Below are 22796 nucleotides of genomic sequence, written 5' to 3' on the forward strand. Positions count from 1 at the left end.
CTAATAATCCTATCAAATATTTTGGAAATTTTTCAACATATAAATTATGCATACTGGGAAAATATGTTTATTACTTTCATTTTGCACAAAAATCTTCTAAAAAATAAATAAATAGCTTTTCAAATATAGTAAATATATATTAATTAACTACAATGTGTCTGGACAAAAACCCTATAATAACTTCAAACCAAAAGTTTTTTATTTTTTTTCTTGGAGGAGTTTTTCAATTTCATTTTCCGGTACCAGTTTTTCTGTTGGGAGACAAACAGTCACGTAGCTTAGAATTACAAAAAGTGGAACCTATTAAATAGTAAAACAAGTGAAGAAATCCAAATAAATTAAAAAATAAAAAATACCTGCCCTACTTTAGGTGTATGTGTGAAGGCATGATAATTATTAATGTGTAAATCTACTTCTAGACACCCTAGGAAGGGTTCTATCTTTTCATTTTTCAAGACGAAAATGAGATGGAATGAAACATATTTGAAAGGATGTGACAAGAGTAAATTGAAATGTAGAGACTAAGATGAGAGTTATCTAGAAGCAATTTTTTATATTATTTTCTTTTGTTTTTCTATTCGTTTATTTAAAGATGATGATAAATTAGTCATTTTATAATATTACAATGGAGAAAATAAACGGTAAGAACCTTTTAAGCAAAGAAATGTCAATTTGAGTGTTCAAATATTAAAATTGAAGTGATAGAAACTATTTGAGCAATTAAAGCGAATGATAGGAACGTTATGCGTCAAATTACACATATTTAGCGAAATGTAATGTAAATGACCAATTCTGCAAGAAATGTTTGAAATAAGAGTGTAAATGGCAAGTTTGAAACGATGAAGACCATTTTCACAATAATTACAAACGATAGGGATGTTTTTTGGAGGAATATGTTCTCACCAAAAAATTGGTGAAGGAAAGGGAAAATGGTGATTTTTAATGGGATATTCTTCACTTTCACAACTAAAATAAATTCAACAATGTTATGGTGAAAGAATTTTTTTGATATAATGGATGACTGACACTCACATTAGTCAGGGGCCCACTTTTCTTTGGACTTTTTTATTCATGCGTGGTTCATGCGTTGTGAGAGGATGTCAACTATTATGTTAAAGAAATTCTAGCAAAATAGTTAAATTGAAATAAATTTGAGTTCACATAGTGATTTGAGATATGCAGCACTATAGATGAAAATCCGTACAAGCATTAATTCTGCAGAAAAGATTCTCCAGGCGTCATAGAATGGGAACAACCGAGGAGATTGGTCTCTTGAACAAAGACAGTTTAATACAAAAGCAAGTACTATAAATCCAACTGGCTTCCATACTTATTGCTGTTCAACTTTAAGCTTACCATGCCACATATTTTCAAACATCAAGAGTACAATTTTTTCTTTTAAGTTCATTATTGAGCACTGAGGAGAATCATACTAAAGATATCACGGGTATATGCTAATACGAGTTTCAAAAAGAAGGGGTCAATCATGTTAAATTGTGAAGCTTAAGTATAGTTGTTACACAGAGTCCTTACGAAGTATGAAAAAACAGGGCGTTTGTAAACTACTTTACATAACAATGAATTACTATACGAAAGTTAGTTTCACATTGAGGCGAACCTCTATAAATTTTGCGTGTTTTTTGTATTTTTATTTTCTTATTGTGGTATAATTGCTTTTGGTTGTATAGGATTAGGTTTCTAATTCTCAAGAAACCAATACTTTAGAACAAGAATACTTTTGTAGCTAGTGAAATCATAAGCTAATTAAGCATAATTTTATGCGATATGGGGCACAATTAAAAGGTAGATTGAGATGTCGAGGAGTCAAAACACCTAAAATCTGAGACTCTAGGGATTTCACTTATTTCTTATGAAAAAGAAATTTAAGTCCAAAATCGCATGAAATTACTCATTTTAAATACACAAAAATAATTGATAGTTTTCTGTAGTTTTCTTGTAGGACACTGAGGTTCAGATAGTAACGATACATAACGGGCTTCGAATTTAGCTCGACAAAAATGCTTAGTTGGTTGCCTTTCATGATAACAGACAGTAACAAAATCCAACATCCGTACTGCCCCTCTTGTTTTTGTGTAATTAATGAAATCTTAGTCAAAGTGTAAGCTTAACTCTAATAGGGTTCTTGATTGAACAGCACAGAATAAGAGGCATCAAGCATTTGAATTTCTTAAGTTAACAAAGATCATAACCCTACATGGAATTTTTTATTTTTTTTTTATTTTTGGTTAGAAAATTTTATAACCTTAACAACGAACAATAAAGAAAATATCATCTTGATCAGCCAGAAATGAGCAAATTATATCTTTAAAAAGATTTTGTAGGTGGATAATCTATAAGATCTGATTCAGACTTCAACATGTTTGGTTATTCCATAAAACCCACAAAAAAAAAACTGAATCATTAATCCCAAAACAGCATTTTTTTTTTTTAAAAAAAAATTGAATTACCAAAAACACATAGATCTTACCTTGAACTGGAAAATTCATAGAGTTTGCCTCTGGGAGAAAAGATAATCAGTGCAACCTCAGCATCACAAAGAACTGAAAGCTCAAATGCTTTCTTCAGCAGCCCATTTCTTCTCTTGGAAAAGGTCACTTGCCTGCTGGTGGCGTTTTCTATACGCCTCATCTGAGTTTTTCCTCTCACCATTTTTCACACACCTTGTAAAATCAAGAGAACTATATCAAAATGATGCACAAAATCAATACTCCTAAATAGAGACCGGACGAAACGGTCGAGATCTCGAATTCCTTTCTTTCTGATCCTTCTTTCCAAAGATGTCGTAAAGGTTTTAATTATGAGAAAGAATATCTACGAGATGAATATGAACTAAAAGAAAGAAATTATAGTTCTTAACCTGCGGAGCAAGTTTTTGAAAAATTTGCCAAATTTGTGAATATGAAAACGAAAGAATTAGAAAAAGCAAGACTTTGCAGTGTGGTATAAAGGGATGGATGGTCTATAAATTTGGAAAAATCCCACAGAACCTTTTGGTTGGAGGTGAGAGCGGCATAGGGCTAAAAAAAGGGTAGACACAAATATGAAGTGTGTGTATTTGAGAGTGACAGAGAAATCAAAGGAAAAAATTCAAGAAAATCCCAAAGGTTTAACACAAGATGATGCAACTACTCAAGTGATTGATTGATCGTCAGTCTCTATTTTTGGGTTTTATCATCATAAGCCAAGGACTTACACAGTCACACGCTTTTAAATTTTTTCCTTATTCTTAGGTATAATTTCTAGCTTTCACTTTGCAGCTAACCCCACCAAGGAAAAAGATAGAACACAGTAATATTTTTAGTTGAAAAAACCTGATTCTTTGCTAGTTTTGGTAAAACCCCACAAAATGTAACACCAAGGAAAATGGAATATATAAAAATACCACTCCAACAACAATGTTAGAGGGAGAAAGGGACAGATTCTTAAATACAGTCACTAAAATCTTGGCAAAATTTTGAGTTGTCCGTACAAGTTGGATCCACAGCAACATCGTAGTACGCTCGTATGAGAGATCGACAACTCATAAGGGTGTTTTGATGGACGTGGAGACAGACTTTATTACACATGGGGGCCTCCCTTGTCCTTCGCCATTTTCATAGGTTACTACTTCTCTCAACTCTTTCCTCATAAATAAATAAATAAATAAGCATTTCAATTACTATTTGTGTATAAATGTCCACTTTTTTCTTTTAAGGGTCTTGGATTGTGTGTGTGTGTAACTTTCAGAAATGTTGAGGTGTGACTTGGCTATCGTAATTGATTTCTTTTTCTATTTTTGGTAAAATTTTGGTTAATTTGATTTCAAGTTTATCGTTTCTTAATTACTTTTTCATTTCGACTTACGTGTTTTGTTTTTTATTTAGAAAAATTTTCTATATGCGATAAATTTCATTTTATTATTGTTATAATGTCGAGGGGGTTCGCTTGATATTTTTGGAATTGAATTTATGAAGGATTAATGAAAGGTGATGAATAGGAAATCTAAGCCCTATGGACATCCTATCTCTACACCTGAATTTTAAATCCACTTGATAGGGGTAGGCGCACAATGAGTCAATTGAAAAATTGCTTTTCTTCGTTTAGCGATGTAATCAACCTAATCTCTTTATACAAACGACACATATCAGATCTAAAGTGACCAATTCCCCTATAGGTGATCACTTGACTTGCACATTAAGATCAATCAATCAACGAGCTTGTGGCAAAATCAGGCGGCCTCCTACTCTAAGTTAACCCACTATTAAAGGATTCATCAACAAAAGGCTCGTGGTTAGAAATTCTCCCTAAAAATAGTGATCAAGAGTGTAGTTGCCCGATCGATCAAATTCCACATAGGATCTCATACTCGACTCACTAGAATAACTGATGGATTCCTAACTCGACCATCTCAAAAGAACTGCTACTAGAAGTAATGACCAATGTAAGTTTGAAGATAAATCGAAGACTGGAATTACAAGAACAAAANAAGCCAATTCCACCTTGCGGGGAATCGAACTCTGCACACTGCCGCGCTGAGCCCTATCCGCCCTCCCCTTTGCCACTGGGAGACATGAACATTGTTATATGTACACTACGGTGTACACTTTAATTTACAATTTGTCATGTGTCATTATTCTATTGGACATTTTGAATTTCAAACAGTTTTTTTATCCAATTGACACTTAACAATAATGCAAGTGTTAACCAAAGTATCAAAAATCAATGTACAAATAGCAAAGTTCAAAAGGTATACAAGGAATGATAGTGGCACTAGTATTTATTACGACCACTTAGAAGCAAATTGTCGTCTTGATATATTGTTCCCAACACTTGACTACTACTAAGCGAAGGAAAAAGAAAACAAAAACAAAAGCCAAAAAAAAAACATTGAAAAGTAGATTGACTTATGATGTTGATTTGCTATAGCTGCTATTAATCGATATGATCAACCGAATGAATTCTCATTTGGACCAATTTATTGGTAATCACTGAATGTCATTAGTTGACGACGAAAATGCAATTCAATAAGTGCATGCGTGTAGTTGTTCTTATCCAAATTACCTTGATAGAAATTTATCTTAGGTATTTATGACTGTTATAATCAACACTTCCTGATTGGTCCACGTACTGCTTTGGTACACATATCGAACGATTTTTAGGAAAGGATAGGGTGTATACTTACACTTCCTAGGCTCGGATGAGACACGTCATCCATGACAATTGTTACTCCATTGGAGTGGGTACACATGGATTTATAAACGAAGGTAAAAGAATACAAGAGCCCAAGATTGGACAACCAAATCATACCATTGTATAAATAAGTTTTTAATATCTACTTTTATATTTTCTCGTAGTGTCAATTAGTCAATGTCTACCTATTGAGATTTGTGGTTCTATTTTATAAAGTCAATCTTACTAAGTAAAAGACGTAGTCAAAATCCTTGTATATTGCATAACATTTTTATCTTTATTTAATGTGTGATATACCCTTAGTGTTTCTAGTGTAAATAATTTGAAAACAGAAAATATATTACATCAATAAAATGTCACTATTATCAAGGATAACTATGCATCTGTAAGTTTCAATGGATGTCAAAATCATAAACTATGAGATCACAATAATGAGATGAAAATGATTTCACGAAATGAGCATAAAAATCTATTTTGTGGCCATCACCACTTTTGGATTATTTTTGAGCTATATTTATCGATTGTCGAGGTAGTTGTTGATATCTATTTTGAAAACTCTTGACTAGCTATGCAACGCATATATTGAAGTGAAAAATCGGTAAACAATGGAATTAATATATATAGTCAAAGATTGCTTTTAAAATGAATTTAATGATTCTATTTTGTTCCCGTTAACTCCCAGTCAACTTATGTAAAGATATATTTGATGTTAGTCCTGTCCAAATCCTCGTTTACCAAAAATTACAAGCTCCCCCGACTAATTAATCCTAATTCCCCCTGATAGGGAAGCGAGTTGCTTCCTTGTATGAGCTAATGGAAAAAACAATGTATCTGTTGACCCAAAAAAGTGTTGCCAACAGATGTCGGTCCCACCCGCACACACGTGGGCGAATGCCCAGTACGCTGTGACATGTGGACGGTCTACAACGAGCGATTCAAAGGACGTGAGAGTAGCCCAATGATGTGGGACGATGACGTTCGGAATCTGACCGGTTGTTCGTGATCCGATTGTACAATAATTACCAACCAGTGTGCGTAAATGTACATGTAAATATATGTAAACTCGATTTGTGTATTGCAAATAAATGAGAAAGAGTTGAGTAAAGTATAGTTCTTTATATTGATTCTTGCATTAGTCCTTTGATGTTACACAAGGGAAGTATTTATAGTGATATATGTGAAATGGGAGCCCTTGGATGAGGTGGCATGTGGCATCATCTTTTTTATTCAAACATCTTATTCTAGGTAGGGAGCTTGACTTGTTAGCTTGCTGTGTATTTATTGCTTGTGCAGAGCCTCCATGCTAGTGACAAGACTTGACCTTTATGCTTTGACAAATGTTCCATCAATTATTCGAATAAGATCTTTGTGTAGACGAACTCTTGGGAGAAGTGACCGTGGAGGACGTTCCCATGTGATTCGGAGGCTCCTGCATCAGTTTTGGGGCTTCGACCATTTCATACAATACTTCTCTTGAGAGTTTCAACTAACTTCAACCAGCTCCGCATCATGGCGTCGGGCAATAGGCCTCAACATGTCGACCTCGGTTACCATCACAGGCCTCGGTGAAAGGGCATGCCTTGGATTGAAGGGCTTCGGCCATAGCCCACCTCGGCAATATATACCGCCTCGGCTGAAGTACCACGTGGTTCGGCCTGAGTGAGCCATTGGCCCAGGTAGGTTGGCCAAGTATTACAATACACAAAAATAGTCCCCCAAAGTTGAAGTTGAAGTTGAAGCCGAGGTGGTTGGGAAACCGAACCTGCGAGGCTCGTAGGTTGATCGCGGAAGTTGAAGCCGAGGTTCGATGGAAATGATTGTGTGTCGATAGCTGCGCCAATGATTTGATGTTTTGTGCTTGTTTTCGAGAAAAAGCGGCTGACCCGTACGACTTCCAAGGCGCTGCTGCCGTCGAATTAAAAATACAATTATGAAGATAGTTGGAGGTTTTAGAAGCAGACGTGTTGGATGGGGTGCGTGGGAGGCACGCTTGAATCTGAGGCGTAGGTTGGAAAAATCGTTTGAATTCAACGCCTCAGATTTATTCTTCAAAGGAGGGTTCAGATTGACTGAGATTCGATCTGACGGCTGGGGTTCGTCCTGGATCTCTATAAAAGGTAAGAGAATCCCATTTTTTAGGACTTTTGAAAACTTACAATTTAATTCTCTCTCAAAATCTCGAACTTTCTGGCGTCAAGGCTGCCTGTTCTTTGATTTTTCGGTCTATTCTCCATTCGCGTAGTGTTCTTCCCTTAGGTATTATTCGCAGAAAAGCCCTTTTTGTTGTGTTAATTCTGTGAAATGGAGTCCACCTCGGGTAGGAAGCTGGTGACTGTAGCATCGTTAGATTATAGGGTCAGTCAGAGGGGGGATGCCGAGGCTGATAGTTATGCTATGGCCGAGGACCCAGTAGATTATACTGAAGAGTGGGGGGCGTCTAGGGTGCCCTCAAGTATGACGTGGAAAAGGTTAGGGGAGATCAGGGAGAGATAGTGTCCCCCACACCATAGAAATGCTAGTACCCGAGCCAAATGAGGGTGCCTGCTATCCGAGGCCCGGATGCGTGGCAGTTAGTGAATACCTGTTTAAGGCAGGTATGCGTCTTCCTCTGCACCCCTTCTTTAGGGCGGTGTTGAGGAACTTTATGTTGTCGCCGACCAGGGTTCTACCAAATGGGTGGAGCCAGTTGGTCGGCTCGTACTTCCTGTGGAAGGAGGTGTCACTTGGGGAGGACATGCCTCTCCATGTATTCATGACCCTTTTCCAGCCCCGGATCATAGGGAAGGAGTCCAGGGGGTGGTATTACCTCACACCTTAGGGGGCTCACGCACCCTTTGTGGTGGGACTGCCTTCCTCCATTAAGGGATGGAATGAGTCCTTGTTCTAGGTGCGGGGAAAATGGCAGGCAGTGGAGGGGGACAAGGCCCTATCTTGCACAGTGCCGACCCAGTACTATGAAGCTCGTGAGTCTCCCAGCCCCTGCTTGTACTTCTGAATTTGGACACTTAGAAAATTTTAGAAAATTTCTAACTGTTGGGGCTTCCATTACAGATTGTAATACGAGGTTCGAGCTTAGCCGAGAAGAGTTCGAGGTGATGGAGGACATCTACAAGAGGCCTCTGAAACTCCATCACTTTGACCATCTGATTGACAGGAGTCGCTACTTCCTGGATTTTGGCCTGATGGCATCCAGAGGTACGAGGCTCCCATAGTTCTAAATTTCCTTGTCCTTTTGATTGGATACTGATGTGCTGACCTGACGTTCTTATACAGATAAATTCAAGAGGAAAGAGTACCCAGTTCTATACATGGCTACAATTCTGAAGGCCACCACCACCGTCAAGGCTAGGGCCTTGAAGCCGGGGTCTAGTGGGGTCAAGGAGGTCCGAGGCAGGGTGGAACGCCTTTCCAAGGATAGTACTCCAAAGGCTTCCAAAGAGGGAGCTTCCCAGAGGTAGGAGAGGCCAAAAGAGCCTCGGGGGGAAGAGAAGGTCCCAGAGAAGACGAAGAGGAGGAAGCCGGTGCACGTTACTAGCTCGTCCGGGAAATTTAGGACATCAGTGTCCCACGAGGCCAAATCAACAGGCGAGCCAAAGCTGCTCGCATCTGCCTCCAAAGCCATCAAGTTAGAAATGGTCAAGCCATCAAGTTAGAAATGGTCAGAGAGGCTAAGACTGTGGAGGCCAAGGAGGAGGCTACGAGGAGGGCTGCCGAGGCTGCCGAGGAGGAGGCAGCTAAACAAAAGCCTGTTCAAGAAAAGGGAAAGTCTCCAAACTTTCTAGCTGGAAGGGAGGAGACCTTGGCCCCGGCCTTGGTGGAGGCTCTTCTCCAGGAGGTCCGAAGCGCCACGGAGAATTTTTACCGGTTCTGGACGGACAGGTGGTAGCTGCATGCCTCCTCCTGCGATGACACCGACCTGACGAGGGCATTGGTGAGCCAAAGCGTCAGAACTTTTGGCCTCGCTCTTAAATGCAGGGAGGCCTTGAGTGATTTTCAAAGAAGGATCCAGTCTTCGGAGGAGAAGACGGCCTCCCTTGCAGAGGAGTTGAAGGCAGTTAGGGCCGAGGTGGAAGAAACCAGGGCCTTAAAACTTGAAGGAATGGCCAAGCTTGAGTCTGCCTTGGCCCAGATTGAGGCCTTGAAGAAGGAGGTCCATGAGTTACAGTGCGAGGTGACCTCTCTTACAAAGAAGGTGGAGGTCTCCAATAAGCACCAGAAAGTGACCGCCGAGGCCCTGGAGAAGGGAAATCTCTCTTTAACGGGTGCCCAAGAAGCTTACCATTCCTTGGAGACCCAAGTCAAGTGGTATGTGGATGATGCATCCCATGCTAGAGAGGAGGCTCAACAGGCGATGGAAGAGGCGGTGCGAGAGTATGTTGCCAACTTCCATAACACAGAGGAGTATAAGAGCCTCAGTGCTTACTGGAGAAACTTTGTCTATGCTGAGGTGATGGAGCGGGCAGAGGAACTGTATCCCAATTCGGATTTGACTCAACTCAGGTCTGAATTCATGGATGAGATACCTCAGACCCCGGCTGAGGAAGTGCAGGGTAATCAGGCAGCTGAGGTAGGGAGACAAACGCCGATGCTCAAGATGCCAAAGCCCCAAGCACAGAAGCTCCTTCCCCATCTACCCAAGCTTAGATTAGTTTTCTTTTTAGTTTTTTTCGAATGTAATGGCCTGAGGCCCACTTTTGTAATCCTTTTTGAAGATCAATATAATGCCTATTTCATTCATTGTTGTTTCTTTATCAAAGTGTACGCGCCTCGTTTAAGCAAATGAACTTAAAGGTTGACAAAAGCACCAACTAAATAACTCTAACTTGGTACCTTAACTTCAATTACTTTAAACAACTGGATTGGACGACTGTACGAATCTCAGGCTTAAGCAAATGAACTTTACTTAAGCATAATAAATGTATGAGCCTTGAACTTAAGCAAATGAACAACTGAACGAACTGCATGAGCCTTGGAATTTAAGTGAGCCTCAATTGCGCGTGAGGTGGCTTTTCATTGGCGTTCAGCCTGTGTTAGCGCTTTGGAGTTCAAGCGAGGTGGAGAAGGTGAGCCTCTCTCCGAGATGAAGACGCATCCCAGACATGGTGGACGGCGCAGCCATGTTGAGGCTTCTCCCCTTGGTGTTTTGTCTGGCCAAAGGGAAGCATGTGGTAGAGACTCGGAGTTCAAGCGAGGTGGCCCAGAGATGGGACGCGAGCCTCTCCTCCGAGGTGACGACGCATCCCAGACATGGTGGACGGCGCAGCCATGTTGAGGCTTCTCCCCTTGGCGTTTTGTCTGGCCAAAGGAAAGCATGTGCTAGAGCCTCGGAGTTCAAGCAAGGTGGCCCAGAGGTGGGAGGCGAGCCTCTCCTCCGAGGTGACGATGCATCCCAGACATGGTGGATGGTGTAACCATGTTGAGGCTTCTCCTCTTGACGTTTTGTCTGGCCAAAGGGAGGCATGTGCTAGAGCCTCGGAGTTCAAGCGAGGTGGCCCAGAGGTGGGACGCGCGCCTCTCCTCCTAGGTGACGACGCATCCCAGACATGGTGGATGGTGCAGCCATGTTGAGGCTTCTTCCCTTGGCGTTTTGTCTGGCCAAAGGGAGGCATGTGCTAGAGCCTCAGAGTTCAAGCGAGGTGGCCCAAAGGTGGGAATCGAGCCTCTCCTCTGAGGTGACGAGGTAGTGCAACACGTTAATTTAATCACTGAATTTTATTGAACCATCGAAATGTTACAAAGGCTGGGAAAGGTCGTCCAGCAAGATAGTACATTCATTGGTAATAGATTCTGAGGCGTTCAATGTTCCATGGACAAGGTTGTGCCTTGCCGTTCATGTCTTCAATCCAGTAAGTTCCAGGTCGAACTTCATCTCTGATTTTGTATGGACCTTCCCAGTTTGGGCCTAGGGAACCGGAACCAGGTTCTTTTGAGGACAGGAAGACCCTCCTGAGCACAAGGTCGTTGATTCGGAATGACCTCTTCTTGACTTTCGAGTTGAAGTACCTTGTCATCTTTCTCTGATATGTGGCGAGCTTCAATTGGGAGTCATCTCTTCTTTCTTCGATGAAGTCGAGGTCGAGCCTCCGAAGCTTATCGTTAATTATCTCGCTGAAGTGCAGACGTCTTGGGGATGGAAGTCCAAATTCTACGGGACTCATCGCCTCAATTCCAAATGCCATGAGGAAAGGCGTTTCTGCTGTTGGGGTTCTGGTGGTGGTTCGGATCGCCCAAAGGACTCGGGGCAGCTCATCAACCCAGGCCCCTTTTGATACATCAAGCTTCCTTTTCAAGACGTGCTTGATTGTCTTGTTCACGGTCTCAACTTGGCCATTTGCTTGTGGGTGGTGAGGTGTGGAAAAGTGCTTCTTTATGCCGAGCTCTTCGCATAATTTTCTAACCTTCTTGTTGTCAAACTGTCTGCCATTGTCTGAGACAACTGAGTGGGAATTCCAAACCGGCAAATAATATTTTTCCATAAGAACTTGGAGGTGTTGGCTTCTGTGATTTTTGCCAGTGGTTCGGCTTCGACCCACTTTGTGAAGTAATCAATAGCCACAATTGCAAAACTTGCCCCTCCCCTACCTTTAGGTAGGGGACCTATGAGGTCCACACCCCATTTCGAGAAAGGCCAGTGGCTAGAGACGGCAGTCAAATCCTGCGATGGTTGTCTCTGCACCGGAATGAAGTGTTGGCATTTATCGCATTTTCGTACAAACTCGAGGGCGTCCCGCTTTAGGGTAGGCCAGTAGTATCCCTGCCTCAATATTTTTTGTGCCAGAGATAGACCTCCGGAGTGGTTGCCGCACACGCCTTCGTGGACTTCCCTCAATATGTAGGTAGCCTCTTCTCCTCCGACGCACCGTAGGAGTGGGGAGGAGAAGCTCCTCTTGTAGAGAATGTCATCAATGAGGAGGAAGTGAGCTGACCTCCTTCTTAGCTTGTAAGCCTCATTCTTGTCAGTTGGCAGTACATGGTCCTCGAGGTATGCTATGATTGGCTGCATCCAAGTGGGAGTCCCAGCGATCTACATTACAGTTGGGGCCTCGATCGAAGGTAGGAGGAGGTGCTTGATAGATACTACTGTGAGTAGCTCTGAGTCCTTGCTGCTAGCCAGCTTCGAGAGTGCATCCGCTTGGGCATTTTCGATGCAGGGGATCTGGATCAACTCGAACTTTTCAAAGGATGGGATGAGGTTCATCACCATTTTCAGATAGGAGGCCATCGTTTTGTCTTTGGCTGAGAAGTTACCATTGACCTGGCTAACAACCAGCTGGGAGTCACTACTGATGAGTAGCCTCTTTACTTGCATTTCGGTGGCCAGCCTGAGGCCCGCAAGAAGTGCCTCATATTCTGCTGGGTTATTGGTAGCTTTGAATCTGAACCTCACCGCCGAGGTGAGTTTGTGACCTTCAAGGCTGATGAGGACAACCCCAGCGCTGGAGCCAACATCCCCAGCTGACCCATCAACGAAAAGATTCCACGTGGGGGGTTCAACAGGTTCCATAATTTCATCCACCTCGGGTAGGTTGGCGAATTCAGTCACAAAGTCAGCCAAGGCTTGCCCTTTTATGGCTGCCCTAGCCTTGAACACAAGGTCAAATTCACTTAGTTCTACTGCCCATTTCAATAACCTTCTTGAGGCATCGGGCTTTTGGAGTACCTGCCTCAGGGGATGGATGGTGTGAGCTTGGAAGTAAGGTCTCAATTTCCTAGAGGCCGTGATCAAGGCCAAAGCGAGCTTCTCCATATCGGGGTAACGGGTTTCCGGCGATAGGAGCGCTTTACTTGTATAGTATACGGGGAGTTGGGTAGACCCTTCTTCCCGCATCAGAACCGAGCTGATAGCCTCATTGGAGACGGCCAAATATAGTTGTAGGATATCACCGGGTTTCGGTTTTGAGAGGAGGGGGGCCTGTCCCAGGTGCATTGGAAGGCATTAGAAGGCCTTTTCACATTTCTTAGTCCACTGGAATTTCTTCCCAGCCTTCAGTACTTTAAAAAATGAGAGGCATTTGTCTGTAGCTTTGGAAACGAAGCGGCTAAGTGCGGTCACTCGTCCGGTAAGACTTTGTACCTCTTTTGGCTTTTGGAGGGACCTCATTTTGCATAGAGCCTCAATCTTTTCGGGGTTGGCCTCAATTCCTCGTTGGTTGACCATGTATCCCAAGAATTTGCCGGAAGCTACCCCAAAGGCGCACTTAAGGGGACTATTAGTCTCATCCTATACCTTCTTAGGATTTGGAAAGTGCTGTTGAGGTGCGTCATGTGGTCCTCGGCCTCCAAACTTTTTACTAGCATGTTGTCGACGTAGACCTCCATTGTTTTGCCAATGAGGTCCATAAACATCTTGTTTACGAGTCTTTGGTAGGTTGCTCCGACGTTTTTCAACTCGAATGGCATAATTCTATAACAATAGAGGCCTCAGTCCGTGATGAAAGAGGTGTGCTCTTCATCAACCGGGTGTATGGGGATTTGGTTGTACCCGGAGTACGCATCCATAAAACTCAACAACTCGTGTCCAGCAGTAGATTCTACTAGTTGGTCAATTCTTGGGAGTGAAAAGCTGTCTTTCGGGCAAGCTCTATTGAGATTGGTGAAGTCGATGCACACCCTCCAATTGCCGTTGTGTTTCTTTACCAAAATCGGGTTGGAGACCCACTTCGGGTAGGTTGCCTCCCTGATGAAGCCATTTTGGATGAGCTTCTGAACTTCTTCCTTTAGGGCCTCATACCTCTCAGGATTGAGTGCTCTCTTTTTTTGTCTATGTGGGGCAACCTTAGGATCGATTTTTAGGTGGTGGCAGCTGACCTTGGGGTCTATGTCTACCATGTCCTCATGCTTCCAGCCAAAGAAATCAAGATTCTTGCTCATGAAATCCTTAATTTTTTCCTTGAGAATGTTGGATAGGCATTTGCCTACCTTCAGCACCTTTGATGGGTCTCGGGGGTCTACCGAGAAACTCTCAAGTTCCTCTACTGGGAATGCCTGAGGCTCGTGTTTCGTTATGTGGGGGTCAATCTCATCAATTACTTGCACCTTCGGATTAGGTGGAGCATTGATCATATCAACATCTTCTTATTCGGTGGGAGCATTACCTGGGACATCTGCCATGACCACGTCAGCTATGATTACATGGACGTCCCGGGGCTCTACCTTCTTGATGGAGCTTAGATAGCACTCTCGTGAGCCTCTTTGGCCGCCTTTCACCTTTGCCACCCCATTCTCTGTCGGGAATTTCATGCATAGGTAGTAGATGGAGGTGACTGCTCCCAATTCCTTCAGGACTGACCTGCCCAAAACTCCGTGGTAAGCTGACCGGCTATCGACAATGAGGAACTCCATGAAGTTCATCGTTGTTCATGGGGATTCTCCCATCTCCACCGCAAGTGTTATCTTTTCCCTCGGAGTGATGCTATCTCCGATAAATCCGTACAATGGAGTGGTGGTGGGTGTTAGCTGATGATCCAATATCATTTTGTCAAAGGCGGATCCGAATAGAATGTTGACGGAGCTGCCGTTGTCAACTAACATTCGTTTAAACCCATTCCTGGCTATGATAGCTCTCACCACAAGTGCATCGCAATGGGGGTAATGAACTCCCTCTGCGTCTTCCTGGGTAAATACAATGGGTGAAACCTGGTTTTTTCGGGAGCTGCTACCCACAATGTAGCTTGTCAAAGGGGGGTGTTTAGCCTCCCGAGCATAGTTCCTTTTAGCATTTCGTGTTTCACCGCCGACATACGGACCTCCAAATATGGCATCCACCTCGTGGATAGGGACTTCATCTCGAGCTTGCCAGTTTCTTTGGTGCCTACACCCTTCCCTGGGCCTCTCCGCATCATGCTTCCTTCGCCTCGAGGATACATCCCTTTGACGGGAAGCGGCCTCCTCACGTCCACGTCGATTGTCATGTCTGGGTGGCGGCCTGTTCGCCTGGGACAAATCATATCCGTCTCTAGCGGGTCCCACGTTGTGCATAGTTTCTACAATCTGTTGTGTCATGCCCGTAGGACCTATGGTGTACACAGTATCCTGGAGGGTTCGAATTTAACCTATTTCTAGGTCTAGAACCTTGACCTCGGCCTCTCTCCCGACGGGGTATCTCCTGGGCCCCCATCTGATGGGAGTCAGTAATTGGGTTGACATCCTCATATGCCAAGGTGGGAACCGCATTCAGGGTGGTGGAGGCAAGTGCTTGACCAGAGTTCTCATTTTCGGCCTGGTTCATTTGGTAGCCCATCAGGTGGGAAGTCGGGCCTCTACCGTGCTGTCTTTGATGAGGTGGGAGGCCTCTACTTGCCCTGTTCCTATGCTCAATCAATTATTCATTGATGATCTCCCTTCTCATCATTTCGAGTAGGGCTTCATAGGTGGTGGGATCTTGATTCTGCACATCTCTCCAGAATAAGGTATTCATGTTCAGACCTCCCCTTAATGCGGATAGTGTCTCTCGGTCAGTGACTTGTATGGAGTATGTCATCTCATCGGTGAAGCGTGATAAGAAGCTCTTTAGGGACTCTCCATGTGCTTGCCTCATGTCCTGGAGACGTTGGATGGGGGCCTCTCCTTCTTTGTTCACCGCGAACCTCTTCAAGAATGGTGTCTTGAACTCGAGCCAGCTTCTAATGCTCCTAGGAGACAATCTGCTATACCAAATTTCAGCCGCTCCACTAAGCGTTAAATGGAAGGCTCTGCACTTCACGGCTGGGGTGGCGTCCCTTAAGCTCATGTGAGTTTTATAAGCATTTAGGTGCTTCTCCGGGTCGCCTCTTCCGTCATACTTTGGTATTTTTAGTATAACATAGTGGCTCGAGACCTGGGCATTCCTTAGTTCCGTTGAGAATGGTAGATTCTCATCGTCATCGTCTAAGTCGTAGGACCTTTGCTATTCGTCAGAGTCGTACTCATCAACCTCATGCCCTGGTTGTTGATGAGAGGTTCCAGGGCGATCCCTAGCCTCTTCCCCCCTTCCTCTGTTGCCTATTTCTAGGCGGAACGACACAGGGGGCATTTTCATGCCTTCTCTCCGCCTGCTGGGGCATTGGAGGTGGAGAGGGCGGCCTTGTCCAAGGCTATTGTGCCTGTTGTTGCCTAAGGCTCGGTTCGATGGGGCTGATTCTGTCAAAAACACTTCCTGCCCTCCTATGCCTTGGATCTTGCTCATACGGAGGTGGAAAATTATCATGGCTCATTGGGACCTCGGTGGGTCGGCCAGAAGCGTAGTTGGAAGAAGCATCAACTTCCACTTCCCTTTCAAATGGGCTTCCACCTCGGCCATAGTCTGGCGAGGTGGTTCGATGACTTTGAACTTCATCCTCTTGTTAGTAGTGCCCTTGGGGGGCGTATGGAGGAATGGGGAAGCCTCCCTGCCCTGCATTTGGGCCATAAGCTCCCTCATAGCCAAGTTTTGGCTAGCAATATCCCTTATGTTGGCGGCCATTTCTCTTAACAGTCGTGTCGTTGCATGCATCTCACCTCTTCTTTGGTGGTGGTGGAGTCTTTCCCGAGCTGCTGGGGCAGCGGGCTGAGGAGGCACGTTCGTGTTTTCTCTTACTCTCCTGGGGGAGTATCCTAATTGGAGCTCATTTTCTTTTGTAAAACTTTAGATTTCACTAAGTAATTGGGCTTTCTCCTGTTCTTTTCCAAGAACAAATCCTTTTTCAAGGGGGGTTGCCCAAATGTTCTTTCAGTAAGCTTTTACCACAAGATTGCTCGCGGTTATGGTATGGTTTCCCACAGACGGCGCCAATCTGTTGACCACAAAAAGTGTTGCCAACAGATGTCGGTCCCACCCGCACACACGTGAGCGAATGTCCAACACGCTGTGACACGTGGACGGTCTACAACGAGCGATTCAAAGGGCGTGGGAGTAGTCCAACGACGCGGGACGGTGACGTTCGGAATCTGGCGGGTTGTTCGTGATCCGATTGTACAATAATTACCAACCGTTGTTCGAAATGTACATGTAAATATATGTAAACTCGATTTGTGTATTGCAAATAAATGAGAGAGAGTTGAGTAAAGTGTAGTTCTTTGTATTGATTCTTGCATTAGTCCTTTGATGTTACACAAGAGAAGTATTTATAGTGATACATGTGAAATGGGAGCCCTTGGATGAGTTGGCACGTGGCCCCATCTCTTTGATTCAAATATCTTATCCTAGGCAGGGGGCTTGACTTGCTAGCTTACTGCGCATTTATTGCTTGTGCAGAGCCTCTATGCTAGTAACAAGACTTGACCTTTATGCTTATGAAAAACGTTCCATCAATCATTCGAATAAAATCTTTGTGTAGACGATCTCTTGGGAGAAGTGATCATGGAGGACGTTCCCATGTGGTTCGGAGGCTCCTGCATCAGTTTCGGGGCTTTGGCCATTTCATACAATACTTCCCTTGAGGGCTTCAGCTAACTTCAACCAGCTCCGCATCATGGCGTCGGGCAATAGGCATCAGCATGTCGACCTCAGTTACCATCACAAGCCTTGGTAAAAGGGCATGCCTCGGATTGAAGGGCTTCGGCCATAACCCACTTCGGCAATATATACCGCCTCGGCTGAAGTGCCACGTGGTTCGGCCTGAGTGGGCCATTGGCCCAGGTAGGTTGGCCAAGTATGACAATACGCTACAGTATCTAAGAAAAGTCGACATATATGATTTTGAAACAACCCTTTGTTTTCTATATTTTCTCTTTTAACATTGATTGGAATTCTTTGAACTTGTAGTATGGAATGATGTTTTGCCTTTATATTGTTTAAATTTTTTCTTACTCGACTCATATATCAATTAAGTGGAAAATGTGGTAATACCAGAATGATAAGGATGATCGTGTAAATACTTTCACTCGTATTTTGATGTTCGAAAGTAATTAAAGAGGAAAACACAACTTTTAATTATTTTTATTCTTTGGCCCTTTTGGGTGGGGTGGGGGGGGGGGGGGGCTCTTTGAACTTGTAGTATGGAATGATGTTTTGCCTTTATATTGTTTAAATTTTTTCTTACTCGACTCATATATCAATTAAGTGGAAAATGTGGTAATACCAGAATGATAAGGATGATCGTGTAAATACTTTCACTCGTATTTTGATGTTCGAAAGTAATTAAAGAGGAAAACACAACTTTTAATTATTTTTATTCTTTGGCCCTTTTGGGTGGGGTGGGGGGGGGGGGGGGGGGCGGAGAAATAATTTGCTCGCGGGTGTTGTATTGGGGAAATATGATTTTTGACGGTGGGAATTCAAGATTTTTGGGAATTACTGAAACGGGCCGGGTTGCTATTGACCCACGCATTTACCTGAATTTTTCGAGTGAAATCCGTTCCCGCCTATTCCACGTCGCCCATTTTGAAATGTTGTGAAATTTGCTCTGAGCCAATGCTGTACAACCAGCATTTTTCGTTAAACTAATGTTTAGTTTGACCTCCTTTTAAATCAATTCCCCCCGTAGCGTATGCAAATTGCACGACACTCCCTTCGCCGGAAAATTCAAAAACTACATGGACGATGTAGATCGCCTGCTCCAGTACTTCAAATGCGGCCTCTCTCCTCCTCGTATGTGCAGAAAGTTCGACACTTTTTTTCCTGATTGTGGTTATATATCTGGAAATTGAGTTAATCGATTGTTTTTGATGTATCAGAATCTGCAATCAGAGAAAGGAAAAAAGAAAAACGAAAATTGAATCAAGAATCTTCACCACAACAAGAAAAGTCTTCATTTTCTGAAACTCCGACGACCAAAAATTGTAAAATCCTGGGCAATGACAAACAGTTCTCTCCGATGGTGTTTTATGGTTCACCTCACGGCGTGCCTCCAAATCGGCCTGCTCGATTGTTGCGATTGTTGCACGAAATACGTGTTGATCTCTCGGAACAAACTAAATTGAGGTAGTTTAAATCTTCTGTGATTTTAATTCTGTTATGGTTATTGTGAACTTAGTGAATTATTGGTTTTTGTTTTATGCTCGTTTTAGAGAGGAATTTTGGGCTACCTTTCCAAGGCAGGATGAAGCGATGAAGTACGCTAAAGAGCGTTCAAATGCACGTGTTTTTAGTTATCAGGATCATATGAATGGCCAGAGAAGGTTTCTTGTTTCAACGTACAAGGAATTTTGGAGAAGGTAAGTTTCTGAACAGTCTTTTTAGTTTGAACAGAATTTTTTCTTAATGCATTCCTCATGCTGATAACTTCTTGTTTGCTATTGATATTTGATCTTCTTAGGTATAAAGATATGAATTCTAAATTTCGTCACCATTATGAAGTTATTCAGGAGGTAATAATCTTTGCATTTTCTACTTAAAGTGTTAAAATCTTGTTCAACATAGTGAAAAACTGCGGCATTGGCTAAAATATGTGTATTTGTTTGCTTTAAGTTGTTCTTGCTGTTCTTGATCTTCTATTGAAGATTTTTGGTAAGGTCTTCATGTTTATTTTGTGGATTTTTCCCTTTCCTTGTTTGTTGGATTTTTTTTTTTTTTTTTTTTTGGGGGGGGTGGGGGGGGGGGGGGGGGGGGGGGGCTTGCCTCTAAAGTTTCTCCATGAGGTAGCCACTTTAACTATTTCTTGTTTCAACACAATCTTAAATCAATTTTTCAAAGCTTCTCCACTTAAATAAACCTTTAATTAATATGTTATGTTTCGACTCTCATTTCTATAAAGAGAAATAACATACTTAGATATACACGACTAAATAGTTAAAATTCGATTGCAGGTGGAATCCACTAATCACCGTATGATGGTCCGCATTAATAACTAACAGTATAAAGTTGCTATCAATAACAGATCACACAGGCACATAATGATTAAAAATAAAAAGTTGATATCGATTACGCGCCATATAAACTCGCGTGGTAAACACTTACCAAGAACCACTAAACATATATATTCTCATCCATCTAATTTATTCACAAAATAGGGCTCCAAGAATCCATCTACTTTATACACAAAATTAGGGCTCCAAGAAGTTCTTGATTGATACCAAGAAACAAAGCAAGTGTTAAGCACATCCAACTAGTTCAAAGTGGGCACGTGGCAGAAGAATAATGCGCTATGAATTGATTCTCGAGAAAAAAATAGAAAAAATTATATTATATAAAAAGAAAAAAATTAAAAAAGTACAGGATTTTGATGCCCTAACTGAAAAGTTGTAATACCGACACCTGTCGGCAAGTGGGGTGGGGGTTCCTTTTAGGACAAATGGTTTAGGTTATTTCGAAATCTCTTGGCTTTTGGAGTTTGGGTTCAAATTTTAAGAGAGTGTGTGCAATTGTACATGGGTTGGGGACCACTTTTTTCACTTTTAATTACAATAAATTGAGTGTTATAATTATATCAGATGTGGTTGGACGGGTGATCGATGTCACAAAAGCGTATACATACAATAACGAGAGACTTGAGTTGAATTCTGGTACTAGTTGGATCTAAGTGGTACCAAGATTCAATTTAAATTTCTCATTAGACAGAAGTCTTGAGTTCAATTCTTAAGGACACGATAGAAAACAGTGTGGGGTACATAGTGGACGGTATGTAAATTAAGGATTTGAACATACGGACCAAATCGTTACACATACACACACATAGAGAGTGAGAATCACAAACAATCATAAATTTTCAATTGTTACTATTTGTCTGAGGAAAAAAAATTACAGTGTTGATTTTCAAAATTTAAAGCGTAAGAAGTTGGTCATCGGTACAATTCAATTTTTAATAACGAAAATATTCAAATCTTTGTTAACTCAACGTATATAACCAAAAAAAGGTTCAGTGTTGCATTATTTTATGACATTATATCGAAAATTCGGATAATTTTTATTATTAGTGATTGATTGTTCATTGAGACACAATTGTAGATGGATATTAGACCACCCTTGTGTGCCACTCTTTTCTCTTTACTTTCCAACAATTATAAGTGGGTTTTGGATTATAATCAGATGTGGTTGGTGGAGGATCAAACAAAAGGGAGAGATTTTTATATATGGAGAAGTCACTATTTGCTTTTTCATTCTTGGCGTGGATTATTGAACTTTATCAAACCCTAATATAGTTTGGATTCCTATAGCAACAACTAAAATAAGCAATTATGGCATGATCTGGTGAGTGCATTCTGCATTTATGTGTGTATCATCATTACTCGCAAGAATATCATTAATTTACTCGAAATTTTAGATCGTCAAATATTAATAATGTATTTGATGAAAAATATTCTATAAATATTAAATCACTAGTTGAATCGAGAGTTCACTGGACGCATATGTTATCAGGGCACTGCCTTAAGGAACGTATAAAAAAATTGTATATGTGTAAAATATTCCTTCTCTGTCATTAAATTTATATATAACAAATTTTTATAGCTTTCTATAATATGAATAACAACAACAACAATAACAATAATAATTATACCAACATTTGATGCTTTTGGTATAGATGCTTGTGGCCAACATTTAACAATTTTTCTGAAAATGTTAATCAGATTCACAAATTTTTATATGTTTCTATCGACCACTTGATTGGACAAATTTAGATCCTATTTGGTGCTACTAAAAATCAAGATTTTAATTTAAGTCAAATTCAACAGTTAATTTTAACCACGCATTTCATGGATCTATAACTTTTCAACCATACATTTCATCAACTTTTATCAAAATCTATTAAAAATCTGATTTCGTTCCCCCCTAAACATGGGCTTAATATCAACAATTCTCAAACAAAACTATAAAACATAACGTGCAATTTTTTTTCTTCATTTTTTACTCACACTTTTCTTTCTAGTGCGGTGAGACTTCAATTCACTTTGCTCCTCATGACTAGACTGCTATATAAGAAAATTTCACCCATTGGGTATGAAAATCAAAAAAAAAAAAGTTTATGAATTTAAGTGCCTGTTTGATACAAGCCAATTCTATGAAAAAATTCAATTTTTCATCCATTTTGTCTTGTTTGATAATCAGAAGTTCCATGGAAGTCCCACGTGACCTTGTTTTCTTGCTTTTTAAGGAATTCCAATTCCTTTGGCTTATAACAAATTTTATCTATTTAATTGACAATTTTCATAAAAAAAACAAAGCCAAACAATTTCTAAGTAAAAAAATTATACCAATCCAACACATTTAATTGACAATTTCCAATAAAACAAGTTCTAGGCAATTTAATTCCCTAAAATTCATTTTTTTTTCCACCCAAATTCCATTTCATTACAATCAAACCGATCCTAAGTTCTCTTGCTTAAAAAATGATTTTGAGAGAAAAATATTTGAAATTTTATATTCATGAAAAAACGTGCAAGTAATGTATAACATTAATATTGAAATATGTTCCGAACACCTTAAGAATCATTAACCCGACAACCTACAAGAAAAAGATAGAATTAAGATAATAAAAACACAAAATCTCTAAATTAATGGTCCATTAAAAATACAATCCCGTACAATTTAGTTGAGAAGTCATATCATTTTGACAAAAATAACAACATTTTTTTTTATTTTTTTTTTAGTCATTTATATATGCTAGGTAGGTTTGTGGACAATTATACTAAACGTGCTTTCACACCAATAAATCTATTCAACACCTTACAAAAAACATTTATCTTCGACCTTAAGATTTTTATTAAAACAAAAA

At 41.3% G+C, this 22796-nt stretch overlaps 2 protein-coding genes across 3 annotated transcripts; one reads left to right on the forward strand and one right to left on the reverse strand.

The window, feature by feature from the left end:
- Positions 1–1396: 1396 nt before the first annotated feature.
- Positions 1397–3259, reverse strand: LOC111391377 (agamous-like MADS-box protein AGL14). 2 transcript variants are annotated; one of them, XM_023016592.1, is made up of 2 exons: positions 3009–3259; positions 1397–2681 (listed from the first exon to the last, which is right to left on the reverse strand). In XM_023016592.1, the coding sequence occupies exon 2, from the start codon at positions 2668–2670 to the stop codon at positions 2485–2487; it is 186 nt and encodes a 61-aa protein (XP_022872360.1). In that variant the 5' UTR covers positions 2671–2681; positions 3009–3259; the 3' UTR covers positions 1397–2484. The 2 variants fall into 2 exon arrangements, with proteins under 2 accessions (XP_022872360.1, XP_022872359.1); XM_023016591.1 differs by having other exon boundaries at positions 2879–3230.
- Positions 3260–18373: 15114 nt separating this feature from the next.
- On the forward strand, positions 18374–19543 carry LOC111391384. The gene is made up of 4 exons (XM_023016601.1): positions 18374–18736; positions 18823–19069; positions 19156–19302; positions 19404–19543. The coding sequence occupies exons 1-4, from the start codon at positions 18682–18684 to the stop codon at positions 19480–19482; spliced, it is 528 nt and encodes a 175-aa protein (XP_022872369.1). The 5' UTR covers positions 18374–18681; the 3' UTR covers positions 19483–19543.
- The last annotated feature ends 3253 nt before the right edge of the window (positions 19544–22796 follow it).

This window comes from Olea europaea, unplaced genomic scaffold (genome assembly GCF_002742605.1).
Source record: "Olea europaea var. sylvestris unplaced genomic scaffold, O_europaea_v1 scaffold786, whole genome shotgun sequence".
In the NCBI taxonomy this organism is placed as follows: domain Eukaryota; kingdom Viridiplantae; phylum Streptophyta; class Magnoliopsida; order Lamiales; family Oleaceae; genus Olea; species Olea europaea.

Excerpts from the sequence above, each read along its gene's own strand:
- LOC111391384 (XM_023016601.1), top strand. The coding sequence starts at position 18,682 with ATGGACGATGTAGATCGCCTGCTCCAGTACTTCAAATGCGGCCTCTCT. Across the intron at positions 18,737-18,822 it reads ATGCGGCCTCTCTCCTCCTC|AATCTGCAATCAGAGAAAGG; the intron begins GTATGTGCAGAA and ends TTGATGTATCAG. Across the intron at positions 19,070-19,155 it reads TCGGAACAAACTAAATTGAG|AGAGGAATTTTGGGCTACCT; the intron begins GTAGTTTAAATC and ends TGCTCGTTTTAG.
- LOC111391377 (XM_023016592.1), bottom strand. The coding sequence starts at position 2,670 with ATGGTGAGAGGAAAAACTCAGATGAGGCGTATAGAAAACGCCACCAGC.